Source organism: Paroedura picta, chromosome 4 (assembly GCF_049243985.1).
Source record: "Paroedura picta isolate Pp20150507F chromosome 4, Ppicta_v3.0, whole genome shotgun sequence".
Taxonomy (NCBI): Eukaryota; Metazoa; Chordata; class Lepidosauria; order Squamata; family Gekkonidae; genus Paroedura; species Paroedura picta.
Genome location: NC_135372.1, coordinates 102,398,324 through 102,419,078, shown reverse-complemented (window position 1 = coordinate 102,419,078; position 20,755 = coordinate 102,398,324). Strand labels below are relative to the sequence as shown.

Below are 20,755 nucleotides of genomic sequence, written 5' to 3'. Positions count from 1 at the left end.
GAAATTTGATTACTGCTAGGACATAAGCGCTGGTTCTTTGTTTGTTTGTCATTCTTAGGACAAATCAGTGTGTCTGCTTCTGCCTTGCTGCTTTGTTTTGTGTATGGCATCACTTCAATGCTTGTGTTCAAAAGCTGGGAGGGTGCAATTTCTTGGCGGTGGAGGGGAGTTAAGGAGGAAAGGTTAGAGAGGGTAGAATCCAATCATATGGGCCTTTCACAGAAAGCAGATAGTCAAGGCCGTGAAAGGCCTTTAATTTTGCTATCCAAATTTTACCATCAAAAGGGAAATAAAACTCTTTTGGCTGCATTAAAAATGTATTCTGTGAAATTCATCCCTCAAATGTTATACAGTATTCCAAATTGGGTCATGGATTTCAATAATGAACTGGAGTCTCTCCATTTCATGTTTTTAAGTCCCTAGGTCTGCAACTAGGTCAGCAATGTTTGGCTTTAAAAGCTTGGCTATTAACTTTTAAGTCTTGGTTGAAAATCCACTTCTTGGCCAATACAGGAAGCTTGGTACAATAGAATTCTACCTAAGCTTAAAAGTATGGGTTTAGATATTGTGTGGCTTTTGGGTCAGGGTGAAAAATATATACTTAAGACAATTTCACAGGCATTAAAGGACATGGACATTCAAATGCTGAAATCTACCCCATGTAAGACTTGTGCTGCCATTAATGCAAATTTTATATTTAAAAAAAAATATATATGTATGGGTGTTCCAGTTCCATTCTAATGGAGTGTTGTTGTATATTTAGAAAAGTAGCTCAGTATTTTAAGTAAATACTATATCAAATCAGGGAGATATCTTCTGCAGATTGGCATCAGAGTGAGAGGCTAGGTCAGGTCATTTAGTCACGAACATTTCCATTGTCTGCATGATCTGCATGGGCATGCCATCCTTTTTCATGCTTTAGGTAGCTTCCACGTTTGTGTGGAGTTCAGACATCACCAGATGATGTGCACATATTTTGGCTTTCCATAGAGAATATGCTGCTTCCTGCGTCTATTGCTGGCAGCACTGAAATAGCAAAGGCAGATTTGGAAGCCGAGAACAGAAGGGAGGAAAATAGTTGCTGAAAGCTGCCAGTTATTGCAACTTGACAGTGAGCATGATGTAGTCAGGGAACTTGGCTTTGCTGTGAGAAGACATTTTTGGAAAGTAAAAATGAGATCTAGGAATGTTCCTTTTTGGAAGCATGTGCAAGGCTTAAGGAAATATATTTGGACTGATTTCTTAATATTGTGTTTATTTTTAAAGGAGGGTTCTAGCCTATAGTATCTAAAAAAATGTGAGCCTCTGAACAGCTTCCCCAAATTTTGCTTACTACATGCACACAGTAAGAGAGATGGCCATTCAAGCTTTGGTTCCAAAAGTAGGAATCCTGCCTCATTCCTTGTACTTTCATCACTTCTACTAAAAGAAATCCTCCGATTATTTATCCAGGAGCCTTCCTGAGGCAGCTCACAAAATAAAAGCAATAAAAACACAATGTTAAAATTGAACACTAGAAAAAAGCCCAGCATAAAAACATAGATCATAAAACAGATCACAGACAGCTGAAAATAATAGCTCCAGACTAAAAGAGTGTTGAAAAAATAAACCCTTTACTTAATACTATTGGTTGAATATAAACATGTTGGCTTGGCACATACAGCGAAGCCAGGTAGGCACCAGGTGAGCCTCAAGTGGAAGTGCCTTCTGCCAGAGAGGTGCTATATCTTTGACAGCCACTCACCTCACCTCTGAAGGCGAGAACACAGAGAACAAGGCTTACGAGAAAGGTCTTAAGTGGTGGGATGGACAATGTGGGAGGAGGTGGTCCTTCACATACTCTGGCCCCAAGCCATTTTAGGGCTTTAAAGATAAGAACCTTCACTTTGAATTGTGCCCAGATTTTCAGCATTGGTGTGATATGATCACTCGATCCTCGTCATAACAGTGGCCCAGCTGAAGAATTTTAGATGAGGTGAAGTTTATAGACTGTTTTCAAAAGTCGCTCCACAAAAAGCAAATTACAATAACCTAATCTAGATGTATTCAGAGCATGGGTTGCCATGGGCCAAATTATACATTTTGAGAAATGGTTGTGGCTTGCATATCAGCTGAAGCTGATACATCCACCACTTCCAACTTCCTGGAGACCCCAGGCCCCAAGGAAGCCCGCTTGACCTCAACCAGGGCCAGAGCTTTCTCTGTTCTGGCCCCCACCTGGTGGAATGAGCTCCCAGAAGAGATCAGGGCCCTGACGGAACTTGGAACAGTTCCGCGGGGCCTGCAAAAGGGAGGTCCTGCGCTAGCCATTTGGTTGAAGTTGACCAGAACCATTGTTTCCAATCGTTCCCCCCCCCAAGCCTCCCTCCTACAACCATCACTGCAGACTTGCCCACACCACTGGGCCATCAGTAATTCAGAGTGGTAGAAATAAGGATGCCAGTCCCCAGGTTAGACATGGGAAGCCCCTGGGACTGTAGCTCATCTCCAGACTAGAGAGTTCAGTTCCCCTAGAGAAAGTGGCTGTTTTGGAGGGAGGATGCTACTAGCATTATACTCCACTGAGGTCCTTCCTTGCCCCAAATCCTGCTTGCTCCCAGCTGCACCCCCAAAGTCTCCAGGTATTTCCCAACCCAGAGCTGGCAACCCTACATAGAAGTAAGCTCTTGTATTGTAACCTTCAAACATAGCACTGGCATTGCTATACAGGGTATTCTAAGTTTACATGAGTATGCTATATCATTCTAGCTGTACTGAATTTTTTCTAAAGTGAATAAGGGGCTGCAGGGCATGGTGACGTCTGTCCTGAAAAGTTCCTGGGATGCTAATTGCTGTTTGTTTCTACAGACCTCATGCTTCCAGGGGTTGTAGTACCCTCTGCTGGTCTTCCTCAGATAGACCCGGGTACGTTGTGTGCCATAACCTTGGTTGGAAACAGGTATGATTTCTCTTGAAAGCTAATGTTGGGTTGAACTGCATATTTCACAAGGGTGAACAAAAATTAAATGCAGTTCTGTTGAGATCAAAGCCACTTCTGTTCAACAAAAACATGGCATGCTGCTGTGCTGATCAGTTAGAAAACTCTGGGCAAGACCATATTCAGTATTGCTATGACTCATATTTAATGTCTCAGAAATTATTTTAAATTTGTAAAAATGTGTAAGTTTGTATCTATAAAGACTGGCAGTTGTAAATAATTTATCAAATAACCCTGTTATCTGGTTCCAAGTAAGGTTACATTTAGGAGAACGTACCTATAGCTCTTTGATATTGGCTTTTGTAGGTTGTAATACTCAGAGGAATTTTTGGAAAATCACCTCCTACACACACGCACACAAAACCCCCCCCCCAAATCATGGAAGCTAAACAGAGCTTTTTGTTAAGTAGCATTGTAGTCAAGCGTAATAACTGAAAGTCCCAGGAGATTTAAGTACCCGACCAGGCTGCAAACCTTTTGTGTTCAAATGTGTGTGGGGCTGTCAGATTATTTTGTCCTTATCAACTCCTTAGCAATACATATGAAGCTTGCATTGTTAGACCACTGGTCCATGTAGTTATTTGTTACCCGCCCTTGACTGTCAGGTGCCCTTTCAGAGTTTGAGTCTGCCCAGCCAGTCTTCCAGGCATGCTTTAAGCAAAGAGTGAATGTGGTACTGTATACATCCAAGTCATGTGTTCTACTACTAACCCATGGCCCCTCTGTGGTGGTAGAAAATTACATTGCAATCTCCTTCATACAACACTACCAGCTCGAAATAGATTTACTAGATGCCTGTATTAGACTTGTTTCTGACCTCCTATTTTACAGATTACATTTTACTTTGTGCTTAAAAGTATCCTACCAGCGTAAATAGAGAAAAGTCACATTAGTGTTATTCCCCTTTGTAACATGAGACCCATATCCTTCATGGGTCCTCTCTCCCTGTCTAAGTGCATGTGGCAGCTCCACATACAGAAAGCTGTACTTTTAATGTTGCAGCCTCTGTGAGAGGACTAGCAGTGACGGCTGTTTGTGGTCTCTCATGGCAAGTCCTCTGATATTCTGGAAGAGTCTCCAAATGATGTAGAAGATCTATGTCACTTCAACAGTTTTTTAGGAGGGGATTAAAGCTGAATTTTTAAAAAGAATCTAGGTTCTTAGGATTAGTGATCTTTTAACACTCTGGCTTTGAAGGGCAATTGCTTGGACATATTAAAATTTGTTAGTCTTTGCTGTGCCAAGATCTATACCTCCTTTGGGTTTATTCTTAAAAGCTAGAGTTGCAGGGCTGAGTCATTAGGAACCGATCGACTGAGATTCTAGACTGGGAGCTGCTAGTATATAACTTGTTTTTGGTGGAGTGAGTGTTTTTGCTGTTCAAGTTCAACTTAAACGTGTCTGTATTTTCCTTCAGAGCCCCAGTGGCTGTTGGAGTATCTACCATGTCTACTGTGGAGATGCTGGCTGCTGGAATGAAAGGGAAGGGCTTCACTGTGCTGCACACTTACATGGATCAGTTGTGGTGGGTACATAACCAGTCATATCATATTGTTTACAAAATGGGAGCAAAGCTGTATGGACCTTGGACCAAATGTTAAAATGGTGTCTTGAATCCAGTGCTTGGGTCGGAGAAGGATCAGCCCTCAACAGTTACATAACGTTCTATGTATCCCACAATGTTCCCATGTAAACTGCCCTGGGCCGTATAGGAGGGCGGTATACAAATCTAAGAAAATTGATTACAAGTAACACCCACATTAAAACCCATTATATCGTAACCCCTTACATAAAACATAAAACAATCCAAGTCAGCGGCGGCTAACCACCCCCCAGCTCAACAGACATAACATCTCCTGGGGGGATTAAGGGAGCCACACCAATTGTATCTGTTCAAAAGGGTGGGAGCCCAGATCTTAACAGCCCTGGCCTCAGCCAATGACCTGGCAGAAGAGCTCCGTCTTGCAGGCCCTGCAGATCTTCAAGAGCTCCATCCGGTCCCCCAGATTTAGGGCTGTGGGATTATGATTTCCTTAAATTATACTCTAATTCCAGATAAGTTCACTTGTGGCAGTCTGCTGCCTTTTGGCAAATTATTGGCATTAAATAAATGTGGCAGACTCCTTGGTTTTACCAAAGTGTTCTGTCCATGATCTTTGTTGTGTCTGCGATCCGCTGCTGTTCCCATATTCCTTGAGCAGTCATTCTTCAGGGTGACGATTGTGTTCCTTTCACAACTCTATATCTTAACACAGGCTGACTACCCCTGTCTTAACAGACTCAGTCTTTTCTCTTTTTCATAAAATGTGGGTTTTAATTGAGATGTACTATGCCACCTTTGATTTTTTTTTTAATTACACATTTTTAATTAAAAAGGAGTTTTGGTGACAAGACCTGTCTGCCCACAATACTCTCCCTGGAGGGAGAACCTGGCACTGAGCATGCTGAAGAGGAGGAACAGGATGATAAAAGTGAGGAAGGCAAAGTGTCTGAAAACAGCCTCCCTGTTGACTCATCCCTGCCAACAGACATTGGAAACATGAGCCTCAATGAAACTATGGAAGGTGCTGAAGTGGGAGGAAATGAGGAACCTAGTGAGGACGGAGCTGCTGAGTCTGTTGAAGAAGGCAACCTGGATGATCCCCAGGTGCTTGAAGACAGCAGGAGTCCACAAGGTAAACACTTTAGGGATGTGCTCAGGATGGTGTTTTGTAGGAATTTTGATAATAATCCTTGTGCTGAAGAGATCAGTTGCTCATTTGTGTGATTAGAGGGGAAGGTACAACTCACAAGCTTAGGGGCACTTCACATGCTGCAGGTTAATGTGAATATTGTGTATATCTATGGTTGGTCGTTCACCTGGTGATGGGATATATATTTTTGGCTATGTGTACCTTGGAATTCAAACCCCTACCCTGGGTGCCTAATTGTGGCACAGATAGAATATATGCAGTTTATCAGTCTTGCACTTAATGGATGCACAGGGTACACCTAATCACATATGAAGGAGGGTCTGTGATGTGCTTGCTACAGGTGTGCTAACCTGCTACAGTAGAAGCCTAGGATTTACTGAAAAGGGTTCTGTCAATCTTGATATACTTGCTTTCATTGAAGGGGTTCTGTATGCACTTCACAAACGAAAGGTACAAACCATAATGACATGTTCAAAGGAAGAAAGAGAGTGGAAGTTCAGTTCAATGTTGTGCTGCGACGTAGCATTGTAGCCTTTTTGCTTCTTAGCATTGACACAGCTCAGAGCTAGAGTGGAGAGGTTCTCATTGTAACCATGCTATATTATCCCACATTACGTTCTTTGTGGAGCCTCATGAGGATAAACGGTTCCATCTTTCTTACAGAGCAAATGGATGCATTGCTTCATCAGTGCTTCTTTCATTCCTTAAAATGTAAAGTGAAGAAGTCTGAGCTCCCACTGCTGACAAGTACCTTTCTGCGAAATTACATGTTCTCCTGCTGGTACGTAGCCTCTCTTCTCTGAGGTGGGGTGGGGTGAGAGAATATTACAGAAAAATTGCTTTCTATGATACTCCTTGTTTATCTGACAACACAGTGCTGTGTAAATAAATCTTACATTTAAACCAATCCTCTGACTACTGGAAAGTGTAGATAAACTTGATTTTGGGTAAAAAGACGCCTGTTTAGTATAAAATTGCTACAGATAAGAATTCCCTTTTGCTACCAGTTGTATGGCATTTATCAGTGTTTAGTTTCCATTAGGTTCAGGATTATGATATGTAAGATACAACTGAAGCTGATGCGTTTTGAGTCCCAGACCATGGGCCTGTTCATTGTAGCCCATCTGGCAGTAGCTGTCTGGAATTTCCCTGCCCTGTTACTCAAAACTGGTTTGGTCAACAAGAATAGTGGTTGGACCAGGACACTTTGTTAATGGCTTGTCTTTAATATCTTTATAATTACAAAAAAAAACCCCCATAGCAATGGTTTGGCATAAGTATGCTCTGTGAAGGTCCTATTTTATTTATTTATTATTTATTAATTAAACTTATATTTTAGTAGGAGAAATCAGTGGGAGTGTGTGTGTGTTAAGAACTGGTCCCAAACCAAGAGTTACTTAAGTTTGATTCCTACATTTCATTCATGCAATGTTTTTGTTTCTTTTTTAATCTACCAATAGCCCTAAAGGTCAACAAATAGATATAAAGAAATCCAGCTACAAGAAGGTGAGGGTGTTTTTGCTTTCCCTATTCTTAAACAATATTGGGTAAAAATTATTACATTTTGATGACAGTAACAGGGGTTTCTCTCTCTCATATGTCACTGCTTAAACAATCAGCTTTAAGCGAAGGAACCTCTCTCTCTCTCTCTCTCTCTCTCTCTCTCTCTCTCTCTCTCTCTCAACACTTGTGAGTTAGACTTGAACAATTTCACACATGGAAAATTAGAATGAATTTTAATATTTTTTAAAAAGACATTTCTTTGCTTTCATAGGGTAGCTGTGTTAATCTGCAGTAGAACATCTAGATTTGAATCCAGGAGCAACCTGTAAAGACCAAGATTTTTTTTATATTAGTTTTAAAAAGTCAAAGCTTCCTTCATCAGGTGACAGAGAGAGCTTTGGCTCTTGAAAGTATCCCTGAAATCTGGTAGGTCTCTTAAGGCGTTCCTGGACTCAAATCTATCTTTTAAGGAGTTTAATACAGAGTTTTATGATAGTGCAAGTCTTTTGACTCTGCAGCTCTGCGATATGCTGTGTGTACATGTTTTTCCATGGGTGGAGTTCAGCAGAATTAGTGTCTATGGAATTTCAGGCCAAACTGTTTTGTTGGTTCGCTACCATTTGGAGATGCTTCCAATTCCAAACCCTTTGTAAAGGCAGTGGATGACTGGTCGGGAGAAAATACCAACTGTGCAGACATTTCATTGCATGTGTATTTCAGAATAAGTACACCAATTGGAGAAATGTTCAAATGATTTTTGTTGGTAAAAAGGACATGTTTTCATAGAAATATTTTACAGCTATATAATATTAAAGTGAATATGTTCTTGAAGTACATTTTAAAACATTATACCGTGATAGATGTGCAAATAAACCTTTGTTTTAAAAATTATGGTACTGGCAACATTTTGAATTGCTATTTTCAATTGGTCAGTATGATCCCTAGATACAATAAATGGTCTCCATTCATCAAGCAGCAAAGATTCTGTCTAAATTGTTCTTCCTCATTGATATTGGTCAAAGGCCAGCCTATTTGTTAACATGCCCAGCCAAATTCTCCACAGCCATTTCTCTATTGTGGGTAACACATTATTTTCCCATTGCTATAAGTATGTGGTTATCAATTAATCAAAATGGCATTACATATTTTAAAGCATAGGACCTCAAATAACCCAAGGGAATTGCTAAAAGGTTTAATGGTATATTGAACCCTGTTATATCTTTGATCTTTCTAACAAGAGAGCTTCAATATAAATGCACTTTGGAACAAGTACACTGTACCGCATTATATCTCCAATTTACTGTTCTCAACAGACTTCAGCAGGCAATTGTGAGTTGCTCTCCAGTGATTTGATGGCGTCAATCCACCTGGTAGCATTAAATCCAAAGTTCCCCGTGCAGATGTGAACCATATGGCTATGCATACTGCGGTGCTCCAGTACTACCACTGGCTGAGCTTTGAGCCCAAAGTTATACATGAGAGGGCCTGTGCCCCTATTAGCCTGCCCAAGTCAATGGCGTACAAACTGAAAGAAGAACTTGGGTGGGTGTACTGCAGCTGCACCTATATAGCCTGGATTAAGGCCTGCTCTGTCCCTGTCCACCCCCCCCCCCACACACACACACACACATACACTCCTCGATACTTCTAGTTGTTAGTAGAAGCTTTAACTAAACTAGCTCTCCTTTTAAACTATGATTGAAAACATAGCATCCATACATTTGAACATGATTCTAATTGACATTCTCTTTTTAGTTCTCCAAGTTCCTACAGTTAATGCAACAACAGAAGATCCTTCAGGTGAAGGAACTGAGTAAGGGAGTGGAGAGCATTGTGGATGTGGACTGGAGACATGTCAGGTAAGAGAAGGAATCCTGCATGGGCATTGGGAACTCAAGGGAGGTGTTCTACACAAGCAATGTTCACAGTGGAGAAGACGTTAGAACAGGGATAGTCAACCTGTGGTCCTCCAGATGTTCGTGGACTACAATTCCCATGAGCCTCTGCCAGCATTTGCAGGGTCTCATGGGAACTGTATTCCATGAACATCTGGAGGACCACAGGTTGACTACCTCTGTGTTAGAGTCAGCTTGTGTATATGTTGGGGGGACTGCTGGCTGATTAATGGGCTAAGCTGTGATCAACAGCAAAGTAACTCATTAACTGGTAATGGAATAGCTTTCTTTGGTCTTTTTTTATGCTCACATAACAGCTTTAAAGGTAGCCTTTATAGTATTATGGTTAGATTCTAGGATCTGGGAGACTTCAGCCACAAAGCTAGCTGGGTGATCTTGGGCCAGGCGCTCTAAGCTACCTCACAAGGTTGTTATGAGGGTAAATCAGGGAAGAATCTTGTATGCTACCCAGAGCTCCTTGTGGGAAGGGCAAAATAAAAATTGTGCTTGTAAGCTAGATTGATTGATTGATTTATACCACCCATTTCATTGCAGCTCTGGGCAGTTTACATTGAACATTCTATAACTTACATAGGACATTATACAGAGTGCAACATCAAAGCAACTTTCAGTAAAGCATCAAAAGATTACAATACCACATTTATAATATAAATAACAATCAACAGTAACATTGGGAGGATTAATTATTTCAGTCATGGGGGAGGGGCGTCTGGAGGGACCAGCAGGTGAGATACATCTTTCTAGTTAATATCCTGGAATGGACTGCTGTATCTAAGGCTGCATTAGAGAAGGCAGAAATCTGATTAGATGAGAAAGGGTTAAAGTTTACATCTACGCCATCTGAAGCCACAAGCAAGATAAATGTCCTCTCATCAAAGTGTGTGTTGTGAGGAGAAGGAAAGTAACCAGTATGAAAAATTATTATTAGTTTGACAGAACAGCCAAAATCAAGTTTAAAAAAAAAAACTTTCGAGAACGTTGTTAAATTTTCAGTGTAGTAGACAAGAAGATTAAGTATTTGGGTAGGTAGATCACATGCAGTTGATTTTTGGAACAGGTTATCAGTATATCTGATTCCCAACAAGTCCCAAATCTGTGGTTACTTAAATACAGAGAATGAAGTAGAAAAATTGTAGTGTGTCCAGAGGAGGGCTATGAAGATGGTGAGGGGTCTGGAGACCAAGTCATATGAGGAAAGGTTGAGGGAGCTTGGTCTGTTTAGCCTGGATAGAAGGTGACTAAGAGGTGATATGATAACCATATTCAAATACTAGAAGGGCTGCCATATAGAAGATGGAGCAGAGTTGTTTTCTGTTGCCCCAGAGGGTTGGACAAGAACCAAAGGGTTAAAGTTAATTTAAAAGAATTTTTGGCTAAACATCCGGAAAAGGTTCCTGACAGAGTGGTTCCTCAGTGGAACAGGCTTCCTCAGGAGGTGGTGAGTTCTCCTTCTTTGGAAGTTTTTAAGCAGAGGCTAGATAGTCATCTGACAGAAATGCTGATTTTATAAACTTAGGCAGATTGTGAGTGGGTGGGCAGGAAGAGATGTGCCAGCGTTTGTCTCTTGTGGCTGTTCCTTGCATACTCAGTGAATTGCAGATAGCCACTGTGGAATGGTAGGTGAATTTCCTCCAGGCAAGGCTGGATTCTGGAGATTTTTGGTGGTGGGGTTGGGCATGAAATTGGGGTCATTGTGGGTGGGCAGGTAGTTGTGAGTTCCTGCATTGTGCAGGGGGTTGGACTAGATGATCCTGGAGATCCCTTCCAACTCCAATCCTGGAGATTCCTTGATTCTCAGTGATGAAAAGAAAAAACAGACCTTCTACAAACCAGTTACACATTCTCAGCCTAACCTACTTCACAGGGTAATTTTGAGGATGCAGTAGAGAAGAAGAGAATGATGTGAGTTGTTCTGGATCCCCCTTGTGAAGAAATTTGGGTTTAAATAAATAGAGGTGAAAATGTCTTTGGCAATGCCACCTATACAGTTCTTTGTTGTTGTTGTGTTTCTTTATTTTGAAAAGTGTGTGTATGGGGGGGGGGGCTTTATTGCTAAATTTACTCAACAACTAACTGCTTCTCCTTCAGTCCAAAAGAAAAAAAAACAGAAAGCCACTTCCGCACACATGTAGGAGAACTAGTGAGAGGATTGCAAACCAGGCCTCGTAATAACCACAGGCCAGGGACAAGTTGAGCAACAGAAGCTTTTGCCATCACTCTGCCACTACAGCAGGGCAGGTCATACTTCTGCAACTTCTCTGCTGCTTGACTGTCAACCGGACAAAATAACCTTTCAAGACCAGGCATCGACTATCCCTAGCCACTCTCCTTCCAAAACCAGATAGCATATCCTCCTTTACGTCTTTTGCCGAGGGGCGTTGCCACCGCCTGAGCCCCTGCTCTACTTGCTTTCCCGTCGGCACCCCTGACTTCCCGCCCCCCACTGGTGGGCACTGCCAGCAGCAGCTGCTCAGTGCCAGGCCGAGGGGGAGCCCCAGCCATGGCGGCCGCTGGAGAGCACCAAAGGTGAGCCGGCGGCAGAGTGGAAGGGCAGCCCCCGATGCAGCGGCTGGGGAAGAGGACAAGGAGGAGCCGCGGCCCGGTACCGACTGATCCACGGACCGGTACTGGTCCCTGGACCGGGGGTTGGGGACCACTGTTCTACCAGATGGAACTTAAGAGTAGCTTACAAAAGTTAAAAGCACAGAATATGCACTTGTGTAAAATGAAAGCACTAATAAGAGCAGCACTGAATAAGAGTGATCAGTGCCCCACCAGTAAACAACAATAAAGCAGCAAATTAAGAAGAAGAGTTGGTTCTTATATGCCACTTTTCTCTATACGAAGGATTCTCAAAACTGCTTATAATCACCTTCCCTTTCCTCTCCCCACAACAGACATTGTCAGGGAAGTGAGGCTGAGAGAGCCCTGATATCACTGGTCGGTCAGAACAGCCTTATCAGTGCTGTGGCGAGCCCAAGGTCACCCAGCGGGCTGTATATCAGGGAGGAGCGGGGAATCAAACCCAGCTGGCCAGATTAGAAGTCTGCACTCCTAACCACTACACCGAGCTGGCTCTCCAGCCCAATGAAAAACAATTCCACTCCATCTGAACATTTAAATGTTTTCTTTTTCTGCGTGCTGTTTATAGTCTGCCTTTTTTACAGGGATTCAAGGCGGATTATGCATAGCGGGTCAGTACACTTAACCAAATAGGTCATTTAGTAGCCAGTGCATTAACCTATCAGAAATCTGGAACTACCAGAAAAAACTGAAGCATAACATAAGAACTGACCTTACACACTAAGTGGGGCAGCAGTTGCATAGTAGGATCCTACTTACTATGGGCTATACCCAGCAGTATAGGCCACAAATCCCAGTCATTTATCCAAGTAAATCTGGGAAGCATTTTGTGCAGTGGAACCCCGTTACCCGCACTGCAAAGTCCTCTTGGATAGTTCAGTTCCACCTAGTCGGTGGAATGCCAGGACAGCAGGAGCTTTCCTGACCTTCTTGAGCAAACCATTCCACAAGCCCCTGTCGACACGAGCAGAGATGTTGTGGGGGAGAACAGGGAGAGCAGCAGTGGAGGATTTGAGCTAATGCCTTAAACTAAACTTGGTAATAAGTGGGCAGCCCAGGGAGCATCTGCAGAACAGGAGTTATCTGCATGTGCCATCTAGCCCCATTAAAAGTTGAATCCAACCATTTAAAACATGCAAGGTATTGGATTTAATTTCCGGCAGTGGCACTTAAGGGCTAGAAGGAAGAAGATCAAAGAGGCTTCCTAGGAAGGCTGGGGGGCTATTGTCAAAAATGTTTTGACCCGTATGATGACTCATCTCACCTCATTGTGTGCAGAGATGTGAAACTGGGCGTGAGTAGTTCAGATGCGTAAAGGGAGTCCCTTGAATAACATCTAAAACCCTAAGTACTCTTGAACCAGCCTGAAAGCACTTTGCAATGAGCTTGGAAGCAAATTGGTACCAACATAATTGATGCAGCACTGGAGAAAGCTGATCTTGACAGTAAGCTCAGTTAGACTTTCTGGGTAGCCATGGCCAATTCTGCTGTCTCCAGGAATGGCTGAAGCTGGTATGCCAGCCTAAGTTGCAGAAAGGCACCTCCGGGACACTTCCACCACCACCACTGCCGCCTCACTTGAGCTGCTGGGTGGACTTTGACAGGCAGCCATGAGGCACTGGGGAGGCAGAGGTCAGAAGCCTCACTCTACCCCTCAATGCTCGGTCATGTCTCAAGGGCAATGCCCTGCTGCTATCATGGGTTTTAATGGCTACGTCAGGATTCTGAATGCCATCATCCCAAATGTCTACAACAAAGTGAAATATGTAGATCATTTCCATAGGGCCCCCCTTACCATGAATCTATGTTATAAATATTAACTGGCCTGGATGTAATAGTACCATATTATGCTATCACATTATGCTGTATTTAGTCTATTACCTGCTTTAGGACCCAGTAATGAACATTTTAAACAAATTTGCACAAGATCTAAAGTCTTTAGAGCCATGTTTGGCAGATACAGGAAGATTGGTTGCTGTTTTTTTGTTAGTTAGTTTGATCTGCATGCAACAGGGCTCCATAACTTTGTTCCCCTTCTGTTTGTCTCCTGCCATCAGTGTAAAGCCACTGTGTCACTCTCAACCAGTTAAACTTGAGTCTGATTTAGCCTACCTCTTGAAGTGCTCCCCCCTGGTTTTAAGGCATGCATGGGTGCCAGCAGGAAACTTGTTGATATTAAGGACAAGTAGCCTTAATCAGAATCAGTGGGAAAAGGCAAAGTGATCAGAAGCAGTGCATAAAATGTAGATACCTGGTGGTGCTGATGAAGCTTATGAAGCCCTCTGTGCTGCATTCCTGGCCATTCACATCTACACACATGAAGCTCCCTGCCTCAACAAGTAAGTCAGAACTGGGTATGCTTACCGGTCGTCTCTTGCTACCGCTGCCCATGCCCGCTTTGCAAGTCTTCCTACCACTTCGGCTAAAAGAGGGGAAGAATTGGTGTTGATGGGGATGCACTGTAGCCCCTCGTCTCCTTTTTCTTCCTCAGGGATCATCTCTGGGGTTGTCTCCAGGCAGCCGGGCTGTGTATCTTCTGTGGAGTTCCCTCTGGGGAGTTCTTCTCTTTCTCCTCCCCCACTCTTCTGTGATGTCACACAAGCGTAGTGTTGTGAGGTGAGAATCTGGTAGAGGCTTCTGCAGGGTCTCATTTCTGCTTGTTTGTGTAGATGTGTATGATGTCAGGGAATCCTAGAGCCATCAGCCAGAACAGCCAATGCCTTGGCATTAGATGGATCACAATGGCTACCTGTGATGTCAAGGAGACCACAGAGAAGGAAGCTTATGCTCCAGCATCTGGTCTTCACCTCTGAACATGGGTGTTCTGTTGGGCTACCTTCCATGAACTTGCCTAATCCTTTCCTAAAAAGTCAACTGAGGATCAAGCTGGACCTGATGTGAGAATGTAGCAATTAGACTCTTTCCTGCCTATGGCACTCTCTGAATCACAGCCTTTTTTGAAGCTGCAGTGGATTTTGCAGAGATCAGGCAAGAGTGGTCCACTTACTTTCCTTTTACTTGCCCTTCGGCAGAAGACAGAGGCGAGTGCTGCCAAGCGAACTCTCTTAAGATTTCATTTTAGCTCCCTCTTGGGATGCTGAAGGAGGCCATGTAGTTTTTAGGAAAGTCAAAGAGCCAGGATTTTTACAATTCACTTAGTAGGTGGAAATCACCTTATCTGCCTCTGTGCCTTTTTGCCCAGTTATACTAGGGATTTCTTCAGATAATAACCACCCTGGTTTGGAGGGAAGCCTGTGAGGATTTGAGGAAGTCAGCCAGGTGCACTCAAAGCCTGTGCTGGCCCTGATCAGCCAAGGAGTCTGGCCGGGGCCAAAGGTTGGTCGAGCCATCCTGCAAAGCTCCCAGTTCCCAAAATGGAAGTCCTCTGAATAAGCTCTGAACCCTTGGTCCATTTTTTGGCTCTTCCCGATTATTACTTAGGTACACATGGTAAACCAGTAGAATAACATATTTGTGAAATGCAGACTAATTGTGCAAGTTGGAAGATGCATTCACTTTTTTCTCATGTTGGCAGGATGGCGCATGAAATATATTGGATATATTTGGGGGGAATAGCAAGTATCTATTGTATTGATCTGAGAGGCTAGAATAAGCTTGCACTTCTGTTAGCTTTGTTGCTGGGACATGGTACTGTCAGGGGTGAGGTCTAAGAAGAGCTGAGACTTACCCTTCTGGTTTCTCAGCAGTGTTTACCTTCATGATACTTCTCCAGTGAACAGTGAACAATATAAAACTGATTTTCCTCCTTTGTATTTCAGCATTAGATCTTTTGTGGTACCTGAAATAGCATCATCTGAATCGCCTGCCCAAGATAGTAAAGGTGCTGATGGTGAGCAGCTGTACCACCCTCCTGAAATAATACCACTCTATGGTGTCTCCTCCAAAATGGCACCCTTGTTCCAGGAGTCTGGATATAAGTAAGGAACTCAAGAGAACCAACCCTCTGCTTTGCCCCTACATACCGTAGTTCTTTGCCTGGCAACATGGGCCCAGAACATCTAGAGAGGGGAAACAGGTACTTAAGGGTGTAAGGGGGTGTGTCTGTGTCTGTCCATCCATAGCCTTAGGGGAAAAGACAGTGCCACAGCAGGAGCTTGCCAATATAAAAGTATAAAAGTTTGGGGGAAATGGCCTGCCAGGAAAGAAACCTCCCTAAAGCATTAATGTTTTTGGGATGGATAGTTTTCAGAGTCTGGTTTGACTGGGCCATTTCTCTGCTTCCCCCCCTCCTCCCCCCCCCCCGAGATTATGAAATCTCTAATTGCAAAGACTTAAGACTGTGCTTCCAAAGCACAACAGATCCAGTAATTAAGTTTCTGTGTATCCACAGGAAAGGCAGTACCCTCTCCAGCAGTGAAGTGAGAAGTGCTGTTATCAACTATGTGAAGATCAACGAGTTGGTTGAGGAAACAAACAAAAAGTATGTAAGAGCAGAGACCACATTGGGCAGAGAGAGGGGAATACCAATATTATGGCCTGTGCTGACAGCATGGACTGTCTGGAGGGATTGCTGGGGCGCACTCACTGCCTTTGCTCTTGGACCAGCCCTGTAATGCTAAACCAAAAATGTGGGAAGTGCTGCTAGAAACAGCAGGTACTTTGCTGGCATTCAATTCCCTATTCTTGCCCTCTTCCATATCCAGGAAAGGACCAAAAGCTGGGCACTTGCTGCTATGTGAGCTGCTGCCAGAAGTGTGTGTAGGATGGATACAAAAGTACTCTCATACTGGGCCCCACCTGAATCCATAGGTAGTTTTAAAGCAGTGTATGCTAACCTCAGATGAAACTACCTGCTTTCCTGCACATACAGCCCAATTACGTTCTTCTCTGGTATGCTAGATTTGAATAGACACTTGGCCTTCAGCTCAAGTGAAGTTTTGGCTAATTTCTCCCCCTGGGTGCAGTGGAAGAGTGCCAAATATAGGACATCCAGGAACGTTATGAGTAAAGACAGCCTTTGTCATTTAGACTCTTCTTACTAGCCATGGGCTGCCGCAAGCACAGTAGCATTACTAGGCATGGGCATCAGCAAGCACAGTGGCATTTTGGACACTCCAGTCCGGCTTTTAAGGACATGCTAAAGGGGCAAACAATAATGTGTAGAGTGCCACATGGCCTGGACTGATGTATTCCCAACTCAATGAGCAGATCATAGGGAGAACAAAGCTTTTTTTTAAAAAAAAATTGTTTGATTGCAGCTTTGTAAAGGTGGATCCCATCCTGTGTGACTGCCTGTTGAACAAATCAGAGCAAAATGAAATCTCAAAGCTCAAGTGGGATGATCTTCTGAGCAGGTGAGGGAGAGAGATTTCTAGGGTGCTGAAGGTCACCTGTGCAGGCCATTGCACTGCAGTGCATTGATGGGCAACCATCAAAAATGATTCCCTGCGTATCCTCCTTATTTTAACAGGGTGTGTGATAAGAAGATGAAGAAGAAGAAGAGTTGGTTCTTATATGCCGCTTTTCCCTACCCGAAGGAGGCTCAAAGCGGCTTACAGTCGCCTTCCCTTTCCTCTCCCCACAACAGACACCCTGTAAGGTGGGTGAGGCTGAGAGAGCCCTGATATCAGAGCAGTTTTATCAGTGCCGTGGCGAGCCCAAGGTCACCCAGCTGGCTGCATGTGGGGGAGTGCAGAATAGAACCCAGCATGCCAGATTAGAAGTCCGCACTCCTAACCACTACGCCAAACTGGCTCTCATTAGGGGTCTTGGTTGCTTTTAATGGGATATGGGAGAATTCTGTAATGTCAGGAACATTTACATTTGTCACAGGTCAAATTGGCATGCAGCCCAGCAGGGTCTAGCACTATGGTGCTGTGGTGTATAAGCCATCCGCGCATTATTTGCCTGTGTGAATTATATGAAGCAATCAGTCCTGGCCCATACAGTACACTTTAAGGGAGATACTGGAATTTAAGAAAGGCATACAGGTAGAATTCCTCTAAACTGTCAGACTGACTTAACTAATTCTTGACAAGCTTTAGCTGTCCCCTGTAGGCTGCAGACATTTTGCTTAAATAGGTCAGACAGAGATGCTTAGGTTTGGTTGAAAACCTGGTCATGAATGGGTGGCTGCTTCTTAATGGATTACCGGCCAAGTTGCATCTTCTTAGGGGTTAGATGGGGTTTCCAGTCATGCTCTGAGCAGGTTCCTGGATTGCTGCAAATATTATACCTCTGCTGTTGTAAAGAGACTTGAGTCCTGAGCTTTGGGCAACTTGAGCTTTGGTCATATTTAATTCCTTGTTATATGTCTAAAGGAAGATCATTTTACTACACAGCATCAAGAACTCCCTTGCTCGAAGCAGCCAGTAAGGTGCTTTAAACCTATGGCCAAATGGAAATCCAAGTGTGTATATTACAGCACCATTTGTTGAGCTTTGAAGGATGACTAGTTAGGGGTGTGTCACTCCCCAATTTTTAGGATTCAGTACTTCAAGCTGAGTTCCCTCAAGGATGAGAATGGTAGCAGATGGCTGCTTTCCATTACAAAACAAACACCACAGTACCAGAGCAGAATTATAACAGTCTTTCAAGACCAAGAGGCACTTTGGAGTAGCCCTGTGGCCTACTCCGTATCAATCCAGTCTTAATTCCCCATCATGGCTCTGTTGCCTGGTTGTAGCTGGCCTTCATAAAGGGTCCAGTCAACACTGCTGGCAATCCTGAACTGCAGGTAAATTAAAAATGATACGCACATCTTTCCTTGAAAAGATGTCTTTGGTACTTAACTACGGCAGGGCTGGAAAAGCCACAGATGCTGACAGCTGGCATCCCTTCATGATTTAACTCCACCTCTCTGGCAGGTGTCTGGACCAGCTGCAGCCCTTCCATCAGGTGACATTTGCAGGGCATGAACCCATTGTGAGGAAAGGAAATATTGATCCCATTGACATAACCATAGCACAGCGATCCTCAAATAAAAAGGTAAGGGTGAGGAGTGTTCTGAGCAAAGGCTTAAACTTTGCTGCCTTAAACTGTGATAGCAAACAAGGTGGTAACCTACTAAGTTCACTTTGAAACCTGCTTGCTTGTCTCTTTCCTGCATTATTGAATGAGGCAGACTGGCTAATTCAGGAATGCTATTTGCAGGTTAGGCTAGATGAGGAAAGGGGGGGGGGGGCTGCCGGCCTGGTTCGTGGAAAAGGATGGGGCTACCAGAACATCACTTTTCACCAGGGGGAGATGTCCTTGAAAAGCACTCGAGTTGTCTCGAGGGATTTCACCAGGCTTTCCACCACTTTCACTCCTCCACCACCAGTTGGACTATGAATTACTCTGTGCAAGAAATAGACTACCTGCACACCACAGTATGGGTACATGAGGGACCCAAAGTGCCACATTATACCAGAAACAGATGAGCAAATATTTCTGCATGCCTCCATCTACCACCCAACCACATCAAACAGGCCATTGTGTTTAGCCAATCCCAACATTATAGTCATATCGGTTCCAGCCCTCAGAAAGATCTGCAGCAGGCATTTTTGCAACTACAGTAGTCTGAAATGGTGAGAAAGATAACCAGAAAGGCCAGAATGATGTCAAGGGACAGATAAGCCCAAAGAAAATGACAACAGAACACCACTGGTGGTCACCTACAGCTCACAATTCAAGCCAGTTCAACACATTATTAATGATCTACAGCTCTCAGGCAGGCACAGGAGGGTGGTGGTGGTTTGACTTTTTCTTGCTATAGACAGTCTGCTAACCTAAGTCAACTCCTTACCCTAAAACAACTTCTCAAACTACTTAATAGTAACACGGATTCTGGTACCGAAGCCTGCAACAAACAGCCGACTGTAGCTGGTGCACAGGAACATATGGAAGGAGATGATGCCTTAGATATGTGGCTCCCAGATTATGAAGGGCTTTAAGGTTCACATCCAGGACCCTGAACCGATAGCCAGCCAATGTCACTGTAGCTGTTTCAAAATGGGCAATGCATGTTCCTTGCAACTAGCCCCTGACAGCATTCTGGCTGGATATTCTGGACCAGTTGCAGTTTTTGAGTTAGATCAAGGTGGGTATCCTTGTTCATGTCTGTAGCAATAGAAAAGAGCAAGAGTCCAGTAGCACCATAAAGGGAAAGGGAAAGGTATCCCCTGTGCAAGCACTGGGTCATGTCTGACCCTTGGGGTGACGCCCTCCACCGTTTTCATGGCAGACTCAATACGGGGTAGTTTGCCAGTGTCTTCCCCAGTCATGACCGTTTACCCCCCAGCAGCAAGCTGGGTACTCATTTTACCGACCTCGGAAGGATGGAAGGCTGAGTCAACCTTGAGCCGGCTGCTGGGATTGAACTCCCAGCCTCATGGGCAGAGCTTTCAGACTGCATGTCTGCTGCCTTACCACTCTGCACCACAAGAGGCTCTAGTAGCACCTTAAAGACTAACAAAATTTGTTAGGGTATAAGCTTTCATGAATCACTGTTGACTTCTTCAGATACAGGTAGAATGTGAACCCATCTGTCCTATATATTGGCAAGTGGAGTAATTTTAGATGCCAAATGACATTAGCAGGCAAATGACAATAGCAGGTATGATTGGGTTAGGTGTGATGTGTGGAGAAATAGTAGCTGTGGAGAAATCAGCAATAGTAATGAAATAGGAAACGTAGGTTTTGATTTAGTCCAGGTGGATGCATTGTCTTGGGCTTTGTTATCAGTTGCAATTCAACAGTCTCTCTTTCTAATCTCCCTTTGAAATTCCTTTGTAAAATAATCGCTACTTTTAGGTCAGCAACTGAATGCCCTGGAAGGTGAAAATGTCCCTCCAATGTTTTTGGAATGTTGCAGTTTCTGATGTGGTGAAGGGACTAGACTGTTTGTCCAATGCAGAGGGTAGAAATGCATTGCTGACATGTGATGGAATAAATCACATTATTAGAGAATGAACCTGAGATCATATGGCTGATGTTGCTGGGCCCACTGATGGTGCTGCTCCTATATGAGAGCAAAGTTGACATCAGAATGTCAACTGGTCCAGAATGTCCAGCCAGACTGCTGTCAGGGGCTAGTCGCAAGGAACATGCATTGCCCATTTTGAAACAGCAACAGCGACATT

General features: G+C 43.7%; 2 protein-coding genes across 8 annotated transcripts in view; one reads left to right on the top strand and one right to left on the bottom strand.

Moving 5' to 3' along the window:
• The window catches only part of DYRK3 (dual specificity tyrosine phosphorylation regulated kinase 3), a 50,107-nt gene extending 35,749 nt beyond the window's left edge, over nucleotides 1-14,358 (bottom strand). Inside the window, exon 1 of one of the 2 annotated variants that reach the window (XM_077334784.1) lies at nucleotides 14,037-14,358. In XM_077334784.1, coding sequence (XP_077190899.1) covers nucleotides 14,037-14,323 — 287 coding nt within the window. In that variant the 5' untranslated portion in view covers nucleotides 14,324-14,358. The remainder of the gene's footprint in view (nucleotides 1-14,036) is intronic. The other variant, XM_077334787.1, reaches the window with a different exon arrangement.
• Nucleotides 1-20,755, top strand: part of EIF2D (eukaryotic translation initiation factor 2D) — a 28,764-nt gene that overhangs the window by 6,584 nt on the left and 1,425 nt on the right. For 3 of the 6 annotated variants that reach the window (XM_077334800.1, XM_077334799.1, XM_077334805.1), the window contains 11 exons: nucleotides 2,848-2,938; nucleotides 4,395-4,502; nucleotides 5,354-5,652; nucleotides 6,334-6,451; nucleotides 7,131-7,176; nucleotides 8,929-9,032; nucleotides 15,452-15,610; nucleotides 16,024-16,113; nucleotides 16,892-16,987; nucleotides 17,104-17,232; nucleotides 18,500-18,620. In XM_077334800.1, coding sequence (XP_077190915.1) covers nucleotides 2,848-2,938; nucleotides 4,395-4,502; nucleotides 5,354-5,652; nucleotides 6,334-6,451; nucleotides 7,131-7,176; nucleotides 8,929-9,032; nucleotides 15,452-15,610; nucleotides 16,024-16,113; nucleotides 16,892-16,987; nucleotides 17,104-17,232; nucleotides 18,500-18,620 — 1,361 coding nt within the window. The remainder of the gene's footprint in view (nucleotides 1-2,847; nucleotides 2,939-4,394; nucleotides 4,503-5,353; nucleotides 5,653-6,333; nucleotides 6,452-7,130; nucleotides 7,177-8,928; nucleotides 9,033-15,451; nucleotides 15,611-16,023; nucleotides 16,114-16,891; nucleotides 16,988-17,103; nucleotides 17,233-18,499; nucleotides 18,621-20,755) is intronic. The other 3 variants (XM_077334804.1, XM_077334801.1, XM_077334803.1) reach the window with 2 other exon arrangements.